Source organism: Apostichopus japonicus, chromosome 3 (genome assembly GCF_037975245.1).
Source record: "Apostichopus japonicus isolate 1M-3 chromosome 3, ASM3797524v1, whole genome shotgun sequence".
Lineage (NCBI taxonomy): Eukaryota > Metazoa > Echinodermata > Holothuroidea > Aspidochirotida > Stichopodidae > Apostichopus > Apostichopus japonicus.
The window spans coordinates 24,405,549-24,425,959 of NC_092563.1; the positions used below are offsets into that span (position 1 = coordinate 24,405,549).

At 36.7% G+C, this 20,411-nt stretch overlaps 1 protein-coding gene across 1 annotated transcript in view; it reads right to left on the bottom strand.

Moving 5' to 3' along the window:
* LOC139965574 (uncharacterized) overlaps positions 1-20,411 on the bottom strand; it is an 83,436-nt gene that overhangs the window by 62,780 nt on the left and 245 nt on the right. Inside the window, exons 2-9 of the mRNA XM_071968086.1 lie at positions 10,849-10,995; positions 9,187-9,591; positions 8,228-8,482; positions 7,045-7,296; positions 5,890-6,144; positions 4,538-4,789; positions 2,128-2,379; positions 411-659 (exon numbers count right to left, since the gene is read on the bottom strand). Coding sequence (XP_071824187.1) covers positions 411-659; positions 2,128-2,379; positions 4,538-4,789; positions 5,890-6,144; positions 7,045-7,296; positions 8,228-8,482; positions 9,187-9,591; positions 10,849-10,995 — 2,067 coding nt within the window. The remainder of the gene's footprint in view (positions 1-410; positions 660-2,127; positions 2,380-4,537; positions 4,790-5,889; positions 6,145-7,044; positions 7,297-8,227; positions 8,483-9,186; positions 9,592-10,848; positions 10,996-20,411) is intronic.

A 20,411-nucleotide genomic window follows, 5' to 3' on the forward strand; every position in this document is an offset into this window, starting at 1 on the left:
TAACAGATCACTTCAGTGTATTTTTTTATATTTTTTATTATTGTCATCTTTAATGAGGGTAGTCCTGCTCAGTGCAGAAGCACTGCTTTCCAGAAGAGCCCTGCTTAATTACTTATGATATGATTGTCTCAAGGTAAGTTACTCTTCCAGAAATATGTTGCTAGTGCTTCCTATTCTATGAAATGTGTCAAAGCGGATAGACTTGTTTTGTTTCCAATCCCACTTTTTAAACCTCTAAATGATAACTAAGAAGAAACAGCTTTACCAAGCTACTACGTCTAGTACAGGAATTCGTGATTGAAATGGACGGATCAAGCTATAGCCAAATACACCGATAAACAACAAAGTTAAAAAAGAAAATGACTACGTTTTGCAAAGCTCATCAAGAATAAAAAAGTACATGAACTCACCTGACAAAATGGTTATAGTAAATGCACAAATTGCAGTATTTTGAGATGCATCGGATATTGAATACATGACAGCAGTACTTCCAACCAAGAAAAATTCCCCTGGAAAGTTTGACCTTTCAGACACGAAAGCTGTACCAGACACGTCTGAAAACACAGGCTCTACCCAGGTAATCGGAAGTCCAGAAATACCAAGTTCAACGGTATCAAAGATATTCATAGGACAAGTGACAGCAGGTGGAGTGGTGTCAACTTTGGAATACAGAAAGAAATAAGATAAAATAGCTAATAACCAATTTGCCTAAGCATCCTTCTCAGATTAACTATTAAGGGGTAAGCACCTCAAGTTAACATGATATTAAATCACAAATTTGCTAAAGTATCTGTATTAAAGAAAAAGTCACCTTCATTTTTAAAAGATTTCAAGAACATATCATTGTAGGTGCAAATTATTCGACTCAAAGTTTGACACAAATGAACAAACTTGTTACAATCATTTTCTTGTTTTGACTTTCTACTAAATGGAGACATAGTTGGATGAGAAAAAAATAGCATTTTATTCAATCTACCAAATCAGCCAGCATCTATAGGCACATGTCTCAAAGGTACTACCTATAGCTACCCCTTGGTCCTACTAAGATCAAAACGTGTGGATTTGCAAATTTGATACCACTTCAAACTCCTACAATTGCTGAGATTTCTTGTTTAACTCAAAAGTATTTCCTTGAAATTTTGTTGTTTCTAATTTCCCAGTCAGCTTTCCATTGTTGATTTACCAAATAATATTAATAATAATATTGGTATAATTTTCTTCAATTGCACCATGTATTATAAATATTTTGTCGTGCCTATTCTAATTAATTTATTGTCTTTTCTTTCATTAAGAATTTTTCCTTCCACGATACCACTTCTGATTTAACTTTTTTTGTGCACATGCAAGAGAAATATAAGAGAAATAAAATATAAATAAACAAAAAAACAAAAAAAACGTTAAGATTTGCGTTCTTTCTACACTTCTCTTACAGCTACAACTGAGAGAAGAAAACTGCAGTTTTCCTTTCAAAATTTCCAAGATGATACTCAAATGTGAATCAAAAATACATAAAAAATTTAAGTAAAAGCAAAAATAAAACAGTGCGGCAGGCATCAGGATATTTGTTTGGTTCTTCAATCTATTTAGCAGTTTCCCTTCCAATCTACATTCCCTGTAGACGTCATTATGCAAAATCACATCCAAGAAAGAAAAAACAAACATGTCCTTCCATTTGTGGAGTTAGTTTTCTTATACCTTTGTCAGGGTGCTATGAGTCACATTGAGAAGCCCTGTTAGTTTTGTAACAATTACTCTGAATATCATCACAATATATTTTTTCAATTACATTTTTCTTTAAACTTGCTGTCTTTTGCAGAAAGTTCCATTTGTCTTCCCATATTTGTATGACTTAATGATATGTCTTATTTTTCTATATACTATATATGTACGGCGCTTTTGACAACTATTTTGTTTATAATTAGCGCATTATAAATTTTAGTTATTATTATTATTTCCCGACTTTCAAACTTTACCTTCTAACTTACTCAGTTTTGAATTTTCCATGCATTGTCAAGGTTTTCCAGGAAATAAATATATTTTAATTGATTCAGCTCTAAGTCAGCATTTAATATATAACACAGTATGGAATTAGAAAGAAACTCAGAGGGAAACAATATATTCAAATACCTGTCGAGACTGTCACCATAAATTCACAGAACTCGGAGTTAGGAGGAGTCGCGTCATCTGTAAACGTGTAAGTAACCAGTGTCGAGCCCACCTGAAATGAAGTGGCAGGCTGATGAGTGCTAACTGTAGTAACTTCACCAATGTCAGTTGCAAACGGCTCAATCCAAAAGATGACGGGATCTTCACTACCTAGTTCTATTTCTCTTGTGATGTCCATTGGGCATCCAAAAACATCTGGGGGAGTAGTATCCACTGAGAAAGCAATGAAAAGAGTGAGCATTGGTATGCAGTTGGATATCATGCACTACAGGCATGAAGCTGCACCACATTCATAATATAGCACAATGGTAACAAATATGTTTTGTTTTTTTTCAGAATCGCACAACCAGAGCATCTTATGCAAATTCAAAGGCATCATGAGGTAGAACTAATTATCTACATTTCTACATTTTTTAGATATATATTTCAATTACACCTCTTTTTTGTTTCCATTTTTTCTCCTTTTTCTCCTCCACTCTCCCCCTTCTCCCCCTCCCTCTCCCCTTTTTTCTGCAATGATAAGTATATTTGTTAACTGTGACTTCAAATATAAGTACTCCTCAACAGTTACTTTGCCAAACAGAGATGACAAATAGATATGCTAGCATTACCTTTGGCAGACGATAGACTTGTACAATCTTATCATTTGGCTCTCTAACATCATTAACTATTTCCTTTTATTAATTAGAGAAGCAAGCAGCAACTGATTGTAAGTTACCATACTTGATAGATATCACGGACATTGTGTATCATGAAAAGCATCATCCATAAAAGCACACACTATTCTTTGCCGACAATATATTTGCACAATCTTCCTTAGAACAAAATAATTAGTCTTTCTGCTAAGAACCTGAAATAAGGCTTTCTAAACTCATGAACTTTTATTTTATTAATAGGAGTAGCAAGCAACAGCTGATTGTTAGTTATCATATATAATCACTGTGTGTCATAATCAGAACTATTATCCACAAATAACCCACTATACTTTTAAAGCATGCTACACATATTTTCTACCATTCTTTCATGCTTATTACACAATCCATCCAATATTATTCAAAACCCTTGCAAGAACAGCTCTGAGAGTATTAGAAACACAATTGACAAGAGGGCAATCCAATGAGTTGCATATCTCATCACCATAAGCAAACACTGATTTCAAATCAGTAAATTTATTTTTAGCTACGCAATCTGGCAATGATGTTTTTGAAGATAACATGACTACATTCTTTTGCGAACCTAGCACTGAACAAAGCTAGGCTTGGAGTCTTGACTCCTGAATCATACTTTTAGCAGTGATAAAATTATTGGGAAATTGTAATTTGTTTTGCGTTTATTTAATACTAACTTTTATCACTAGAAAGACTACCACTTATTGTCAATTAGTGAAATTCAAATGGCGCATGAAGATAATTATACATGACTAGGCCGACTTTGTCCTGTTGCACGCTTAGACGCAGGAAATAGACATAGGCTTCGCACCTAGGCACACTGCAGCGTACATATGGCTCATAAACACGCACAGGTTTTCAAGTGATAGGCTGGAGCAAGAACCCAAAGTGAAACACGTATCAAAACTGCAACTTTCCCATTTTCGTTCTAACCCTGTGTGGCAAGTAGACATTTTTGGAAACCTCTATCCCTGCCAATTATGCCAAGTATTGACACATAACTGGATCAGGCCAGACCCAATATTTTTACTTTGTAGCCAATTTGTATTAACCATTTGCCCAGTCCTAACATAACAGTTAGGTTCAGGCTAGTGTGGCCTAAGCTGGATCTCGGTTTAGTGAAGGATAGGTTTATGCTCCTAATTTTCATGAGGCCTGTAATTAAGGACTGGGTACTAGTATAAAATATACATTTGCCATTTATCTATGTGACTTCCGACCTCCGTTCTCATGGCAACTACATATTTCGATAGGAAAATCAACCATTACCATGGCAGCTGTTGTATAACAACTGAAATAGCTATATATGGCACAACTGGCAAAGGTAGTACAATATCTCATCCTCCCAATGTAAGAGATGAGAAAGTCAGGCAATCTGATCCGTTCTTTTGTTTCACGTTTGTGATTAATGAATAATCCTCCGAGCATGATTGAAAAACACTTTTACCTTTTGTGAGATCTGATCACATCAAATGTTCTTTGAACCTTCCACTTTCCAATAATCACTTTAAGTATCTGATTTATAGCACGTCACATTTATTATTGACTGTTTTATCATTTCATTATTACTACAAAACAAAATGCAGGGACACTAAATATCCTTTTAATATTGTTCATGCTGCAAACAACATTTTGAGAACAACATAAATCACAGTTTAAAAACCATCCCGAAAGAAGGACGGATTTAAAAGGAAGACGCTCACCAACGATGAGAGTCACACAAAATGAATCCGTGGCCGTGTTTCCCGTCTCATCAGTAAAGGTGTAAATCACAGTTGTTGCATCAGCAGTGAAAAAGAATCCTGGTGCAATACTTCTTGAGAGCAAAACATCAGTATTTGAAACATCTGTGGAGGACGGCTCCTGCCAAATTATTTCAATTCCAGGAACACCTCGTTCAATTATTTGCTCAATGTTGCCTACCCGCTCAATGATCAGGGGAGGAGTTGTATCGACTGAAAGAAGGAAGATTATGATAACCCTGATCATCACAGCAGTTTTCTCAAATCTTCTTCAACTTTTGATTCTACAAATCTTGAATATTATTTAAAGAGAAAGAGACTTACAAGGGTCTCCACCATATAGTTTTTGGTGGTTTGGAGTTCGCATCAGAGTGGAGTGCCTTGGGAGTAACGGTGGATGATAGTGTAAAGTTATTTGTTGTTTTGAGAGGCCATCAGTAATTTGAATGACTTGGTAGTTACAGTGGGCATCTGTGTTATCACTGCCGATGCAGTCAGTATTTACATCAGCAGTTATCATCTATCACTCTAGAAGTAGTGGTTAGTAGTGTATAATGAGTTATGGTTTCGAGAGGCCATCAGTAATTTGAGTGACTTGGTAGTTACAGTGGGCATTTGTGTTATCATCTGTGTTATCACTGCCGGTGCAGTCAGTATTCACATCAGCAGTTATCATCAATTACTCTAGATGTAGTGGTTAGTAGTGTATAATGAGTTATGGTGTTGAGTGAGACATCTGTAATTTGAGTGACTTTTAGTAATGACTTGGGAGTTTCAGTGGGCATCTGTGTTATCATTTGTGTTATCACTGCCGGTGCAGTCAGTAGGCTATTCACATCAGTAGTTATCGTCAATCACTCTAGATGAAGTGGTTAGTAGTGTATGATGAGTTATGGTTTGAGTGGCCATCAATTATTTTAGTGACGTGTGACTTACTATCAGGTGGCCAATGACCTAGCTGGGATTAACAGTGGCCAGCAAAGTTATCATCTCTGTAATTACTAGCTGTACAGTCAGTTATTATATATGTCATACCAAAATAAATCTTCAAGCCTCTACAGTGATTGTACATTGTATGCATATGCAAAGCATTAATTTGTCCTAAGATTTGCCTGACACATGCATGCATCTAGTCAATAGCAACATAGTCATGCAGTACTACTGTTCTGAAACGTCATACCCATAATCTTTTATGGTTTGGAAGACAATTCAATTGTTTCAAGTTCAGCAAGTCATTTGCAGCAAAAGAAAACAGCCAGTATGATTGAGGGTATGTGAGACAAACGTAGTAGTTAGATCCATTTTGTTAGTACCTTCGATAACTACAATGATAAAGGTACATGTTGCCATATTGTTGGAAGCATCAGAATAGGTGTAAGTGACCACTTCAGTGCCCGGCTGGAAAAAGTCTCCTGATCTCCTGGTACTGTCTATCAGCCTTGCTGTCCCAGATATATCAGTAGCGGAAGGCTCAGTCCATGTTATGACTACTCCTTGAGTGCCCAACTCAATTAGTTCTCTGACACCTTCTTCTGGACAGTTGCTTATGTCAGGTGGAATTGTGTCAACTAGATGAAAGAAAAGGAAAAATACCACAGAGAGTAAACAAATAGGTCATACATTCCTTAAAATCTGTGTTACAACTGACTGTGACAAAGCTCAAATTTCAATAAAACAAAATCAATGTCAACACGTAGCACCGAGAGGACTCCTTGCTTAGAAAATCAATCAATGAGAGCTAATCTTAAATATTTCCTTGAGAAAGTTTCTGTTTGTATCTCCAACCATAACATGTTAAATTGAATCATATTTCAGATACTACAGTTGAAATATCATAGAGACATTATCACATTCCAGTTATACGAGATAGTTAAACCACTGTAATATATGCCTGTCGTGAACTCATGTAATTAAGTGGTTCTTAGTACAATAAAAAAAAGTAAAAGAATCTTAATCAATGGTATGACATGATCTTCTCTTTGAACCCCAAACTCTTCTTTCAAATACCAGTGCAGAATATCCTTAATGTGTGTGACCATAAACAGTTCATGCTTCCAGCTTCACATGTGCAATGTGAAAAGCTACTGGAGGTGACCAACACAGCTGTAAATTCATTGCTTCAAAGAGAATCACTGAAGAAAATGTCTCAATTTATTCATTACTTATTCAGAGAATAAATGAATAATTCATTACTAGCTCATTGGCTCAGCTAGCTCATCACTTTGTGGAAAATGAAAATATGGAAGTTTGTCTTAGTTTGATCAATGGAATCTTATCTTGAGTAAAACTATAATGGTGGAAAACATGGAAAGTTGCTTTAATTACAGAGATAAGGACTTGACAGTTGGGAAAACTATATGAAAAAAGTTTGCTCTGATGATATAAATCATAATAAGTTATAATGAGAAAAGTTTATTTTGAGATATCGTGCCAAAAAAAGAGATGCAATGTTCGACAAGTTATTTTACCTGTGGTAACCGTTACTAGGAATCGGCAAGGGGAAGTGTTTGGAGGTGAAGCATCATCAGAAAACGTGTATATAACCTGAGTAATCCCAACCGGAAAGGGAGTACTGGGTTCATGGCTTCTCACAGTGGTTACTTCACCAAGATCTGTAGCAAAAGGCTCCACCCAAAAAATGATAGGATCTGCACTGCCAAGTTCTATTTCTCTGTTGATATCTTCAGGGCATCCAAACACTTCTGGTGGCACTCTGTCAACTGGTTAATTATCAAAACATGTATAGGATATTAATATTACGTATTAATTAGTATTAAGTATTAAGTAATATTACGTATTATGATTATTATTATTAGTAGTAGTAATATATTGACTCAGGATGTCATGATGCAAGGAATTTAATCCAAAAATTACACATAAACTTGACATTTTTGAGTTGATGAAATTTTCTTATCAGCGCTATCCATTCAGAATGCAAAATGATATTAATTGCTAAGTGACAAAGTATGTGGGAATATTTTACATGGTATGTATTCAATCTAATGTTTTAAAACAAATTTGAAGTAGATATAAGTCAGAATAAAAAGGAAATTAAGGCGAATATTTGCTTGAGTTAATTTCAATTTTTGATATATTAATGTACTTGGAGTGTTGAATTGGAAAGATACATATATTTATATAAATATATATATATATATATATAGCAACACAAAAGTCCATATAGCAACACAAAAGTCCAATCAGTGAAACATAGTTTACTGTACAATGTCAATGTTCTGCTTTTCTATTGGTTCAAGTTTTGGGCAATTGTGATGTGTTGTAAAAATTCTCCAGCTTCTGAACTCGAATCCTGCCAAATTGTATCAAGAGTGATTCCTCAAAAGCTTGTTTCAAGATTCCACTGTAACAAGTATAATGGAAAATTGTACTTTTATGTAAATTCTGTCAAATATCAATTTCAGGAGTTATTTGACTAAAGGTATTCCCTTTTACTGCGTTCATATAGCACTATACCTAATGACAAAATCCTAAATCATATTTGGCAAGAGTTATTGTTAGTCTATATTTTCGTTAGCTTGTGCATAATCAGTATAATCGACAATCTTTGTTAGTTTTTTTTCTAATAATAAAAAACTTATTGCATTTAAAATGTAAAGAGCATAACAAAGTAGAAGTCGAATACCACATTACTTGCAATGATATCAACAACAAAGGTACAGTTGGCGGCGTTCTCAAACCGGTCCCGGAATGTGTAAACCACTGTAGTTGTTGAGATGTCGAATAAATCCCCTGAATCGTGTGAGGCAACAAGTGTTACCGGTGGATTAAGATCATTTGCAAAAGGTTCCGGGTCCCATGTTATTACCAAAGGGGTGGCAGTACCCCTTTCTATGATCCTGGTTATATCCATTGGACATTGTATGATAGTTGGGGGTGTTGTATCAACTAAAACAAAGAAGAAAGGTCATTTTGCAGTTTGCTTTATACAAGATGTGAAAGGCATCTTAGGGCTTACAGCAGTTCCAAAAGTTTATATTTCCTATGAACTGTCCTGCAAAGCCCCACAAATGATCTTCAAGGATATGTTTCAAAACAGCAGATGAAATGTTCAAATATCGACAGGCCACATCCTAACTAGCACAACCCTGAATTCTAGATACGGTACATGCTGTGTAAAAAAATTAACTGGTATCACAGAGAATGACCGAGTGTTGACAGTCTGTACTGATAAATTTTACGTTAAATTGATACATACGTATTTGCACAACAAATGTGCAGCTTTCAAAGCAGCTTACAACGCTACATGTCATTTATTTTTAGATTTTTTTTTGTCTCAAACACAATGGATTGATTAACTGTTTACCCTTTTCTCTTATAAATTGAATGTACTACACTTGGCAATTGACTGTGTTTCTCACTTGATGGAATAACTCATGTGAATGAAGCTCTGTGTACTACTGTACATATATGTCATCTTGATTCTGTGCTATCACAGTTTATACTATTACAAATAAAAGAGATTTACATTACTATTTCCATGAGTTAATTTGTTCTTAATAAATAACACTGCCATAATTTCTCTATTTGCAAATCACAGATGGCAATGAAAAAAGCCAAAACACAGGAAAGAACAGGAAAGTACCACTTACCAACTGCAGTCCAACTCAACTGCCAACCGTTAAATACAAGATTTTTGTCTGAAGAAAAGAAGAGCCATACAGTATCTGTTTCTAGACTAAATGGTGGTGGATATATTTGTCCATTTAGTGTTCTATTGTCGAAGAAACGAATTGTGCCATCCAGTACAGCGGTGCTATTTTCTGATAAATCTGTCTCAATGAAGTCTAGTCCTGCCCCTACATAGAGGTCATCCTTGAAGGACTCCAGACCAAATCCACCAGTTCCAGTGAACTCAAAGTTGATGCGGGTTGCCCCAGGAATATAAAGTAAATAGGTAGCTGACCATCTGTTGGGATATTTGTTTGGGTAATTCTCAGACTGGAAGGATCCAGTGCGACAACCATTTCCATAGCATGTGATAAGATCTCTTGCAACTGCAAAAAAAATATATATTTATATATATTTTACAACATATTACAAATGTATTTTTCTTTCATTTTAAAGTAAACATAATGCACATTTTTAAGTTAAAAAAAGAAACACTATCAACTAAAAGCTTGACGTTTAATATGTAGCGTTCCTTTTATTTGACACATCAACAAAATGTTTGTCTAATAGATAACCCTGCTTCATTGGTTTGACTATCATATTGCCAAAGATAATGAAATCAATAATTTAAATAAAGAATGTCCAATCCCAGCAACAAAACTTTTACCATATAAATTAAGCAAAGGTATCAATAATGTATAAATAATAGCAATTATGTCACGAAGTTAATAATTCAATATCTCAAATTCATGGTGCTCTTAAATGAATCGTTCAGAGTACTTTGATAGTGGTGTATAATAATTACTGGTGTCCTTCAACACTACATGTTGAGACCCTAACCACAAAACCTGCAGGATGTGTTTTGATTTTTTCGATCCTTTATCACATGTCATATGCAAACATGTCTAGTAGTCTACTGTACCTAGTATCTATTTTCCGATTCAGGCTGTTGTAAGCAAGTCACTAGGACTAAATGAGGGCACCTGGTTCGCACCTTAACAATTTCGTTCACACCCTATGTAACATCACACGTTTGCAGTTATATTTGTATATATATGTTTTTGTTGTTAGACAACCTTGAGAAAAGCAAAATTACTTAGCTCAGGAATTTACTTGTAATGGTTATCCCTATAATGATATGCAAACTAGCCTCAGATAGTACAATGAAAGATATAAGCAAACATGGAATTTGTTGGCAGCATAATGCTATAAAACAATTTTTTGTGCTGATTCTTAATAATATCAAACATGTAGTAAAACAGTTATTCATACAAAATCGGCAAACTGTAAGATTAAATGTTCTAATAAAAATATCCTGGAAGAAATGTATTGTAAAAGTGATGTTTACTGTGCATTATATATTTTATACACCTTCTCAACTTGGTTCATTAGTCAAACAGGTAGCCTCATTAAATAATTAAACTAAAATATATTAAATTAAATTAAAATTATGTAAAATGTTTAAAATCAATTCTTCAGAGATCAACTGTTTAAATGTCATTGTCAGTTTGTATTTTAGCAAAAGCAGGGGTTTCATTGAAATTCTCACTACAGTTATCACATTCTGCCCCTCGTAAATAATAATAAAGCAAAAGTTGAGATGGAACTGTTTTAGCTGAGGCATAATCATATTTTTGACATACTGTTATCACTGGCACAGTCAAATCCAATGTTGGTTCCCGCACTACAGTCACACACATAAGGAACAGCAGAAGGTGGAGGACTAAGTGGAAGTGGTCTGTTGAAGCAGGAACTACTAGGTGGTGAACAAACAGCAGGGTTATCACAACCTAAGGAAAGAGAAAAAGAAAAACTGTTTTCTATCTAGGAGAAAAATAAAATATGATAGAAAACCAAGATGATATTATAATACATATCAAATAGCACAAAGTTGACAAAGTCCGCTTTAGTTTACAGTTTCAGTGACTCATTACAACATTGCTTGAACATAGTATATCTATTATCACAAGGAAACATGAATTTCCACCCATATCTCTGGTCTCATTTTTGTAGAATCTGTGGTTTATCTTTCTTTAAATCCAGGCACAGCATTATGGTACAACAGAAAACTGGTGTAAGATATTTATTATGTTAAGAATGAATGTAACAGTGCCCTTTGCATAAATGCTGAGGATCCCATTGGCTATACACCTACAAGAAACTTGTTCTCATAGGTTACGTCCGGTAACAAATTGAGCAATGTAGTGGTGAGGCATGCAGATTGCCAAGGAATGTTCACAGCAGCATTTTCAAAGAGAAAATCACAATCACTGGTATGATTACATGCCTGACTGTTTATTTAAATACTGAGAACAGTCCAAGGGTTTTCATTATATTTATCACAAATAAATAGAAACATCTGCAATACTACACCAAAAGCATTTACTCACATAAAGTAGAGGTTAAGAGAAAATGACACTTGGAATTTCTCCCAACCAACCCCCTCCCACCCCCCCCCCCCCATCAATAACATTTTAAACAGTAGTCATGTACGAATGTGCAGACATGAGAGATTCAAATCAAACCTTAGTGGAATGCATACTCTAACCATGGAGGGTTTTACCTCCATGCTCTAACATATATGTCCTACATTAATAGTGTTGGTGGTCAGAGAAGACTGTATGGAGAAGACTCAGAAAAGATTCTTCTTTTTTCCCTTTCATTTTAAATGATTCTAAGGTCTACCAGTTAAAAACAGATTGTATTGTTTCGGTTCACCAGGTTGCATGTCAAAGCATACATTTGCGCATTCACAGATCAGGAGTAAATTGCATCAAGAACGGTGAATGGGTTTCTCAATCTCAGTAAGAATTATTCTGTACCTATTGGCCTATATTCTCTAAACTTCTAACTTCATCATACTTCATGAATCTAAATAATTCTCTTACTTTATGCACTGTTCAACTCACAAAATTGGTAAAAGCTGAGGAAGTTGTGACTGAATTTATGAAGACTTTACTTTTACAACTAAAAAGTTCTAACTTGTTTTCCAAAAATTGACAAACCCCAAGATAAAATTAGAGTTCATAAGTTGGCCTAATGCTTACAGACATTGTACCTAGAATGGATGGATGGATGGATGGATGGATGGATGGATGGATGGATGGATGGATGGATGGATGGATGGATGGATGGATGGATGGATGGATGGATGGATGGATAGTAGTGAATACAAACACAGTCATACAATAAACAAACTATAAGTGAACAGCTATAATAAGCAGAACCAGAACAGTAACAGAGGCAGCACAGAGGGCTGCAAGTGACAGATCACACACTGTGGCCAAATCGCTTTGCACGCGAGTTAAATAAGAGTATTGCATGAGGTAAGAAAGAATTACGGAACCTGGACTAGGCTGGCTATAAGCCAACAGAAGTCTATGGTATATAGACCAAGGCTAACACTACAGTCAAAATGATTAAGACACACTTTATGCCATCGCATATAGCTTGGTTGAAGTTCTACGTACAGTCCTCATGGGAAATCCACCCTGTATCCTATTTAAAAAATAAGGTCACAGGGGATAATAGGTAGGCTAATATTTAATTAAAACTGTTTTTTAATGATAGTAATATATATTGAATATTTTTTATTTTAAATTTCTTCAATGGACTCATATTCACTATGATGGAAAACAAGTTGCACGTTCTGTTCTGATATACTATAATAAGTGGTCCCAGTTTCGTTCAGGTCCTACAATTTCGTTAACTTCAATTCTTGATCGGGCAACTGATACCAGGAATGTGGATATCCAAACTATTCAAGCAATAGCAGCGATGCTGTAGAGGCATCTGCTTGAGAAATCTGTTTTGGTTGGCGTTAATTCTGAGCAGGTTATCCATTTGTTTGGGCATAACATATAAGACATAACTGTTATTTCATTTCCTCCCCCCATCCCATTTACCCTTGCCTTTTTATACTTCCTGGCAGACATAGTTTGTTACAACGTTAGAAAGTTGTAACCATTTATTTTGGGGGAAAAAATCATTTTTTTATTTTATTTTTATCAAAATTAACAATGATAAAAAGATATTATTAAAGGGTGTGAAGACTCGCGCAAAAAGAAATGCTAATGCCGGTAATTTGACCTAGTTTCGAATGACGGTAACAGAAATGTACACCACCACGGATCCCACAAAATACACACACAGCTTGCTACCGTCGGTAATTAGACACTAGTGTACAGTCAGTACAAACAGCTGCGGTCAATACCCACAGCACATTATACAAACGATACAGCGATGGACATCTCAGGTCCAGCTAAAGATAACAATTAAGGTATCACGTTTCACTACTGTCTGCATTTTGTAGCAACACGAACAAAACGTCACTTGCAAGCAACAGAAAGTTAACTTTTTTCAGATGGCCGCACGCGGTTTGGGGCGAGTCTTTAATGCCTTTAAGTCTATTTTTCGACATTTTAGCCCCCCCCCCCCCAGATTTAGATAAACTCAGTTTATTGACCGGAAAACACAATTGTTCGATAATATGGCACGCCACATGTGCAATAATTGGATAAACCGAGTTTATCGCCGTTCACTCTGTTTTTCGCTCGATAAACTGAGTTTATCCATAAACTGAGTTTATCGCTCGATAAACCGAGTTTATCGAATTGGAACTATGTTTTTCGATCGAAAAGCATAGTTCCTCAAGAAAATCTGATAAACTGAGTTTATCGACTCGAAAAACTTAGATTATCGATTTAGAGACCTCACTTTTTGAACAGCTCTGAATTTCGCTCGGTTTTATCTAAATTCAGTGACAGTGAATGAATCAATTGTTTCGTTTTTACATGCTTTGGGGCAGCGACGTAGCCAGGAATTTGAAAGGGGGGGAGCCCTTTTTGCGATTGATATGGATTCTCAAATTTGTAGGCACGACTATCTGAGCGGAGCGCCACCATCGGTTGGCGCGGAGCGTACAAGAAAATTTTTGGTTTTACAAACCCCCCAGATGGCCGGAAACGGCCCTTCCCGAGTGTTCATTCTGGTTCCCTGGCCTCTTGCTAACTTGAGACACCTCATTCAATATCACTTTTAAACCCCAAAAAACAAACGAGTTAAAATAGTACGTAATTCAATACTACATAATGTATTAAAATTAGCAAGGTACATGTACAGAGTAGTCTTACTTTTCAACTTCTGATACTTGTAGATACAAAGATAGGCCAGAAATGTCTTTGATACAACTATGGCCAGTAGTTGTCTTTGATACAACTGTAGCTAGTAAATGTTTAAGTTAGCCTAATAAGAGAAGGCGAGAGCTATCCGATGATTGCCATCTGATGAAAATTTCTCAACTGTTTTCTCAACTGAAATATTATCTGCGTAAACGGGTTCTTAACTACAAGTTAAAAAAATGACAAGATCGGATCCTAGTCTTTTGAATGAAATGGCACGCGATAGAAATGACAGCCTAGATGACAGAAGAATAGGTCACCTAATTTAGCCATATTCTTGCTACGTTCATTTCAATAGTGTTTCCTGTCTATAGACTCTTAAACTCGTCCAGCAAGCTTATCGATTTGAATTATGGCTGTTTTTAAAAAAAGATAACTTGGCCAAAAAAATGTAGGTCCGGGCCTACAGTGCTACATATATACTGGCTACGCCCCTGATCATATGATATCATTATCAACAGATTTTGTTTCCTGTTTGAATTCTTTTACATGTTCTTTTACATAATATATCGAAAGACAAACATAGTGCTCTTTTACATTTTTTTCCAGTAGGATGATTCTTGTTTATTGTCAAATGTCTGGACTTTAATAAATTTGACGAACTTTAACTGATGGACAATATAAAATTTCATATTTTGCAATATAGTCAGATATGCAGTGGCCTAAAAACAAATATCGTTATCGCAGTGTATTAGCAGTGTAATAATTATTATAGGAAGTGCGTATCACGTACGATTGCTATCTTAGCTTCATAACATGCTGTTCGTGCAACAACTTATAAGGACGACTAGCTCATAGAACGAACGTTGTCGACGTTGTTGTGCATACAGTTCATGACATTCCATAGAGTGCGGTTAGGTAGGCAATATATATGTATTTTATTACGCAGTGGCCAACTGTAGGCTTGTAATTGGCTATAAGCTAAATTTAGCTAATTGCATCTGCCAAACTAAGTAAGTAGCTGAATCAGTAGGCGTGAATGTTACTACGATTACAATCGAGTTAACGGGGCTGACGAGTATTCAAGATCAAAAGAGCACTGACAAAATACCATGCTAAAAAAACGACAGTTTGTAAAAAAAAAAAATCAACACTGAAAGGGGGGAGCGGTCGCTCCCCCTGCTCCCCCTGGCTACGTCCCTGCTTTGGGGTATTTTTTCCTTCGAGAGGTTATCCCCTAACTACCGGACGCTCAGCTAAATGACAGTGACATGCGAGAGACTTTACAAAGCAAATGGCTAGACTTCCTTATCTAGCACACAGATTACTATGTGAAAGGCTACATGGTTAAAACGCCAAAGACCCATCAATAAGAGACACACCGACTAGGGGCGTCACCAGAGCATTATATAGGGGGGGGGGTAGTGCCATATTTTGTCGACCAAAAGAAAGACAATACCAACAATATGTGTTATAAACGAAGTGCGAGTCCATTTTTACGTCAATGCTTATGTAACCCTCGTGGCTTAGATGCAAAATGAAACTATTTTTGGTAAAGCTGTAAACTGATTATATTTTTAGGAATTCTCAATCTTTAGTAAATATTTCTTAAATTTTACTTTGTTAATTCAAATTATTCACTTTTAGTAGACAAGTTAGATTGGCATTGACCACCACAATGATTTACAAAAAAAGGGTAAACTCTCAACTGGTGCAGAATTTTGTCGAATGCACGGATGAATAGGTGTTGTCACACACCCCTCTACAGCTACGGCCCCGACACCGACCATTAATTCTTAGTCATTTGGGACATATAAATTTATCAAAAGAATCGCTCATCCATACGTAGTGTTCGCTATGTTGTTTATTCCTATATATGTATGTACATGTTTTCAATGCCTCCAACGACTATTTGCCCATATGACACTACATACACCCTGCTGTGACTGGAGTAATTGAAGGTTTAGCCAGCCTCAGCTTAAAAAAGGTCACATTCAATAAAACATATCTCGACTTAGGATGGGGGGGGGGGGGTTATAATAAGACGGGCTTGTGAACTATCAGTGTGGAATGTTTTTCTCTTCAATATAAGTATCACATTGTTTGTCACCAGAATACCATTCAAAATGCACCGATGAGTTTTATTGCGGTAAATTATTTGCATTTAGAAGGTGGGGTGAACCCTTTCTTCCTGAACCCAACATTAAACAGAGACTTTTGTACAAAGGGTTTCTATAAGAGCGTTGTTCAAGAATTTTTGCAGTCTGATTTAATTATTGCAAAGAATGCCCAAGTTCTTGGCTAGCTAATTGTTATAACTTCTTTACAAGCATCACACGCAAAACTGCACTACAAGTTTTTGGTTTTCTCTTTGTTGCGAAAGAAAGAGAATCCTTCGAGCATAAAATGCAAACATGTTGGAATTGAGGTCAATTCTACTCACTGCACTTGACTGAGTGCATATGCAGCAGTTCTCTGGAAACTTCACAATGATAAAGTACGTCGAGTTTAAGTAATTAGATAACAAACTATACATGTAGGCCTATCGAGTAGCCCAATCAAGTAAATCAGAGTCCACTCAATACGCATGCAGTGAAAATGCCCCCTCTCATGTTCGGTCCCGCTCACAGGGCGACCACTAAAATAAGGAACCTTGCCGTGTCCAAAAAGGAACTCTGAGACAGGAAGATACACAATTTTCTTTCAATTCGACTGACATTAATTTGGCCTACGTCTACCTCAAAACTACTGCTGATTTGAAGCTAATATAAATTCTGGAAATAATGAAACGGCAAATCTTCAGCTTTCTCCCACCAAGGGACCCCACGCCGACATGGCTCAGTTCATTCGCACTGGTGCCAGGTTGCTTTACCTCCTGTGCCCACGCATGTTGGAGTCATTTTGCTGTGCCCACCACTTCCAAATTCCATTTAATTTCTATCTGCTCGTTTACAGGATAAACACATTTGAAATTGACACGTTTTGTACAATTGCGTGTGTAATGTCATAGATGCACCCGGACAAATTTTGTTTGATGTTTTTTTTAATGTACATCTTCTTCAAAATCGAGATGTATGATCATATGAATAGATTCAGTTGTGGGGGCGTGCGTAGATAAATTCACATCCTCTGAGGCAAACTTAAACCGCTATCCAATCCAAAGAAAGCAATAAAGTGAAACATTAAGAAAACAATTTTGTCATTGTGCAACTATGACATTACACCTGGTTACTTCAATTTTGTTCGTGGTACTTACAGTGACAACTTCAACTCTTAATTATATCAAAAACGCAATGTAGGAACTGCATTAAAAAAAATTCACGAAGATGCATATCAGGCGCGTATCCAGGATTTTCTAATCCAGGGGGCGCGAATTACTATCTAAGCGGAGCGCCACCATCGGTTGGCGCGGAGCGTACAAGAAAATTTCTGGTTTTGATACCCCCCAGATCACCGGAAATGGCACTTCTCGGGCTTGAAAATGAGCAACCAGATGTACACTTTTGCCTGAGAACCAAGTATTTCCCCAAAGTTTTTTTTTTCCATCCATAACCTTTTTGAAGATTGTCACCAGTCACACATCATGTTCGACCTCATTGCATGTCCTATGGATCATTGCTTTTGTAGGTGATTCTACGTCACGGCCCACAATATCCGAAAGCCCCACTTTTCAAGGTTTTAAGCCCATTATTTGTTGAGAATTTGAAAATTAACATTTCTCGTGAATACAAATCACTTCAAAACATACCCATAATGTTGCACAAAATTCAATCTATGGTACAAGCAATATATAAAAACCTCCTTGATCCCCTAATATACAAGTCAAAATTGCACGAGTAGAGGAAAGTATGATGAAGAATGTTGGTGAGGAAATTTTCGAAAATTCAGACACAGTTAATTTATTGGTGTAGAAATATTAAAACCTCTTATAATGGCTATTATGAAACTTCGTTGAAGGAAATGAAAAATAGCAGATATTTCCGATATCAGGTATATCGAAACCGAGCACTACACACATAGGCGTAGGTCCCGTAGGAGGCGGGCTGCAGCCCCCCCCCCCCTCCCGCAACCAAATTTTTCCCATTTTTTCGGGCACCTACTGCATGAAAGAAAAATAAATAGCAACGAATAGCTTAAAAATTATCTCCTTGGTAATTAAAATAAAGTTCTAAGCTTGGCCGACATTACTACTGTAAAAGAGAGTTTTGACATAAATGGATCTGTATGCTTTTTCTCCATCTACATAAGACATTTGGTTGTTTACATTAGCATTCGGCGGTATACTGTGCAACTTTGACGGACCGTAAGGTACACGATACCATGCAATGTAATGACCGATGCTTGCTTATATGATATTGGCATCGATATGTTGGACGCCTTTTTTTCGGGCAAGTCGTTACAGCCCCAAATCCAATTGGGCTCCTACTCCTTTGAATACACACATAGACAGTTTTTTAAGCTGTTCATCGTGGAACATGCATTTCAATGCTCACTGATATGATGTTATATCTGCTCTTTGCTTTACAAATTCGAACAGGAGTGTAGCGAGTAATTGCCAAGGGAGGGGCGAAGCCTATAGGCAAACTATCTAAGCGAAGCGCCACCATGAGTTGGCGCGAAGCGTACAAGAAAAATTTTGGTCGAAAATGCCTCCCAGATCGCTGGAAATGACACTTCCCAGGCTTTGTAAGTTGAACTAAGCATTGTCTATTTTGAAATTACTAGCGATGTTATAAAGAAAATTTGCTCGGGGGGGGAGTGCGGTCGCCCCCTTCCCGAAATGCGTCATGTTCCCCGACGACTCGGTCGAGTTCAAGACCAGCCACAGTTGGTTCCATATAGCACAATTGTACAATTGTTTAAGGCGTCCATACACACACGCGTTATGATAGACCATATATAGTATTTATATAGATACATTAGTGAGAGAGGAAAAATGGAAACGTCAAAAATGGAGTTGTCGGTGTAAGGGGTAGGGTGAGGCGCACACCCCTCCGTAATCCTTGATCTGTCACTGGCTACCCTGTGTATATAATAGGGATCAGCGCTTTCACTATGACTGTTCCTCTTTCTCTTCCCGAGGTCTTGGCTATCTTCTACTCCCTTCTTTTCTCCTTTTTCTCTCTTTTTTCTTTTTCTTTTTCTTTTCCCTTCCTTTCTCTCCTCCTTTTCTTTTTTCCCCCTCCTTTTCCCTTTTTTCTTCTCTTTTTTTTCTCCTCTTTTCCTTACCCGGGGGGCGCGCGCCCCCAACGCCCCCCCCCTGGATACGCACCTGCATATTATATCTTCTACTTCCATTGGTCAAAAACAAATTTTCCAACAATAATTGTAAGTATGGACCATAGTTTAGTCTTGTATTAATCACTCTGTTTAGTCAGAGAACGGAGCTTTATTGCTATTTACAAATAAATTATGTTCTGATTACGTAGCCTGCTTTAAGCTTTTACGAGTCCTGTATTAAAATGTTCTCATCTGCTTGGTACGAACCGACCACGGTCCCAACTACCTCTCCTCGGGGTCTTATATGAAGGACGTTTTAACGGAGGGCGCGGATCCAGCTGTTGTGTGTGATGGGAGGGGGGGGGGATGGGTTGAGGGATATACGTCCCACTTTTCAACCTCGCACGAAATTGTAAAAAGTACTTGTTTGCCCAAACTTCTGGATCATGGTTGCTCACATGACTCCGGCAGGTCTGTGTACATCAGAACAATGGTAATATAACTCTGTATTAGACATAGTTCACCAAGAAATTATACGACAACAATAGCACATTCTTTCTGATGAAAGTCATGAAATGCGATAAGATTAACTATGAATCGCTAAAACAATAACTTTATAATCACACCAAAAGAACTCCTGCGGGAAAGGCACTTATTTACGAAAACGTATGATAAGGTATGATAAGGTAAAAACACGCGCATAGGCCTATATATATTAATCACATATAATGGCCAATTACTCTGAAAATTACACGTACTCAAGATGGAATAACATTTTACATTGGGGAATGAGCGTAAATGCGTTCATATATAACAGCGCACATCACATTAACCACCTATCTCTGAGCATGGTATTTCCATCCATA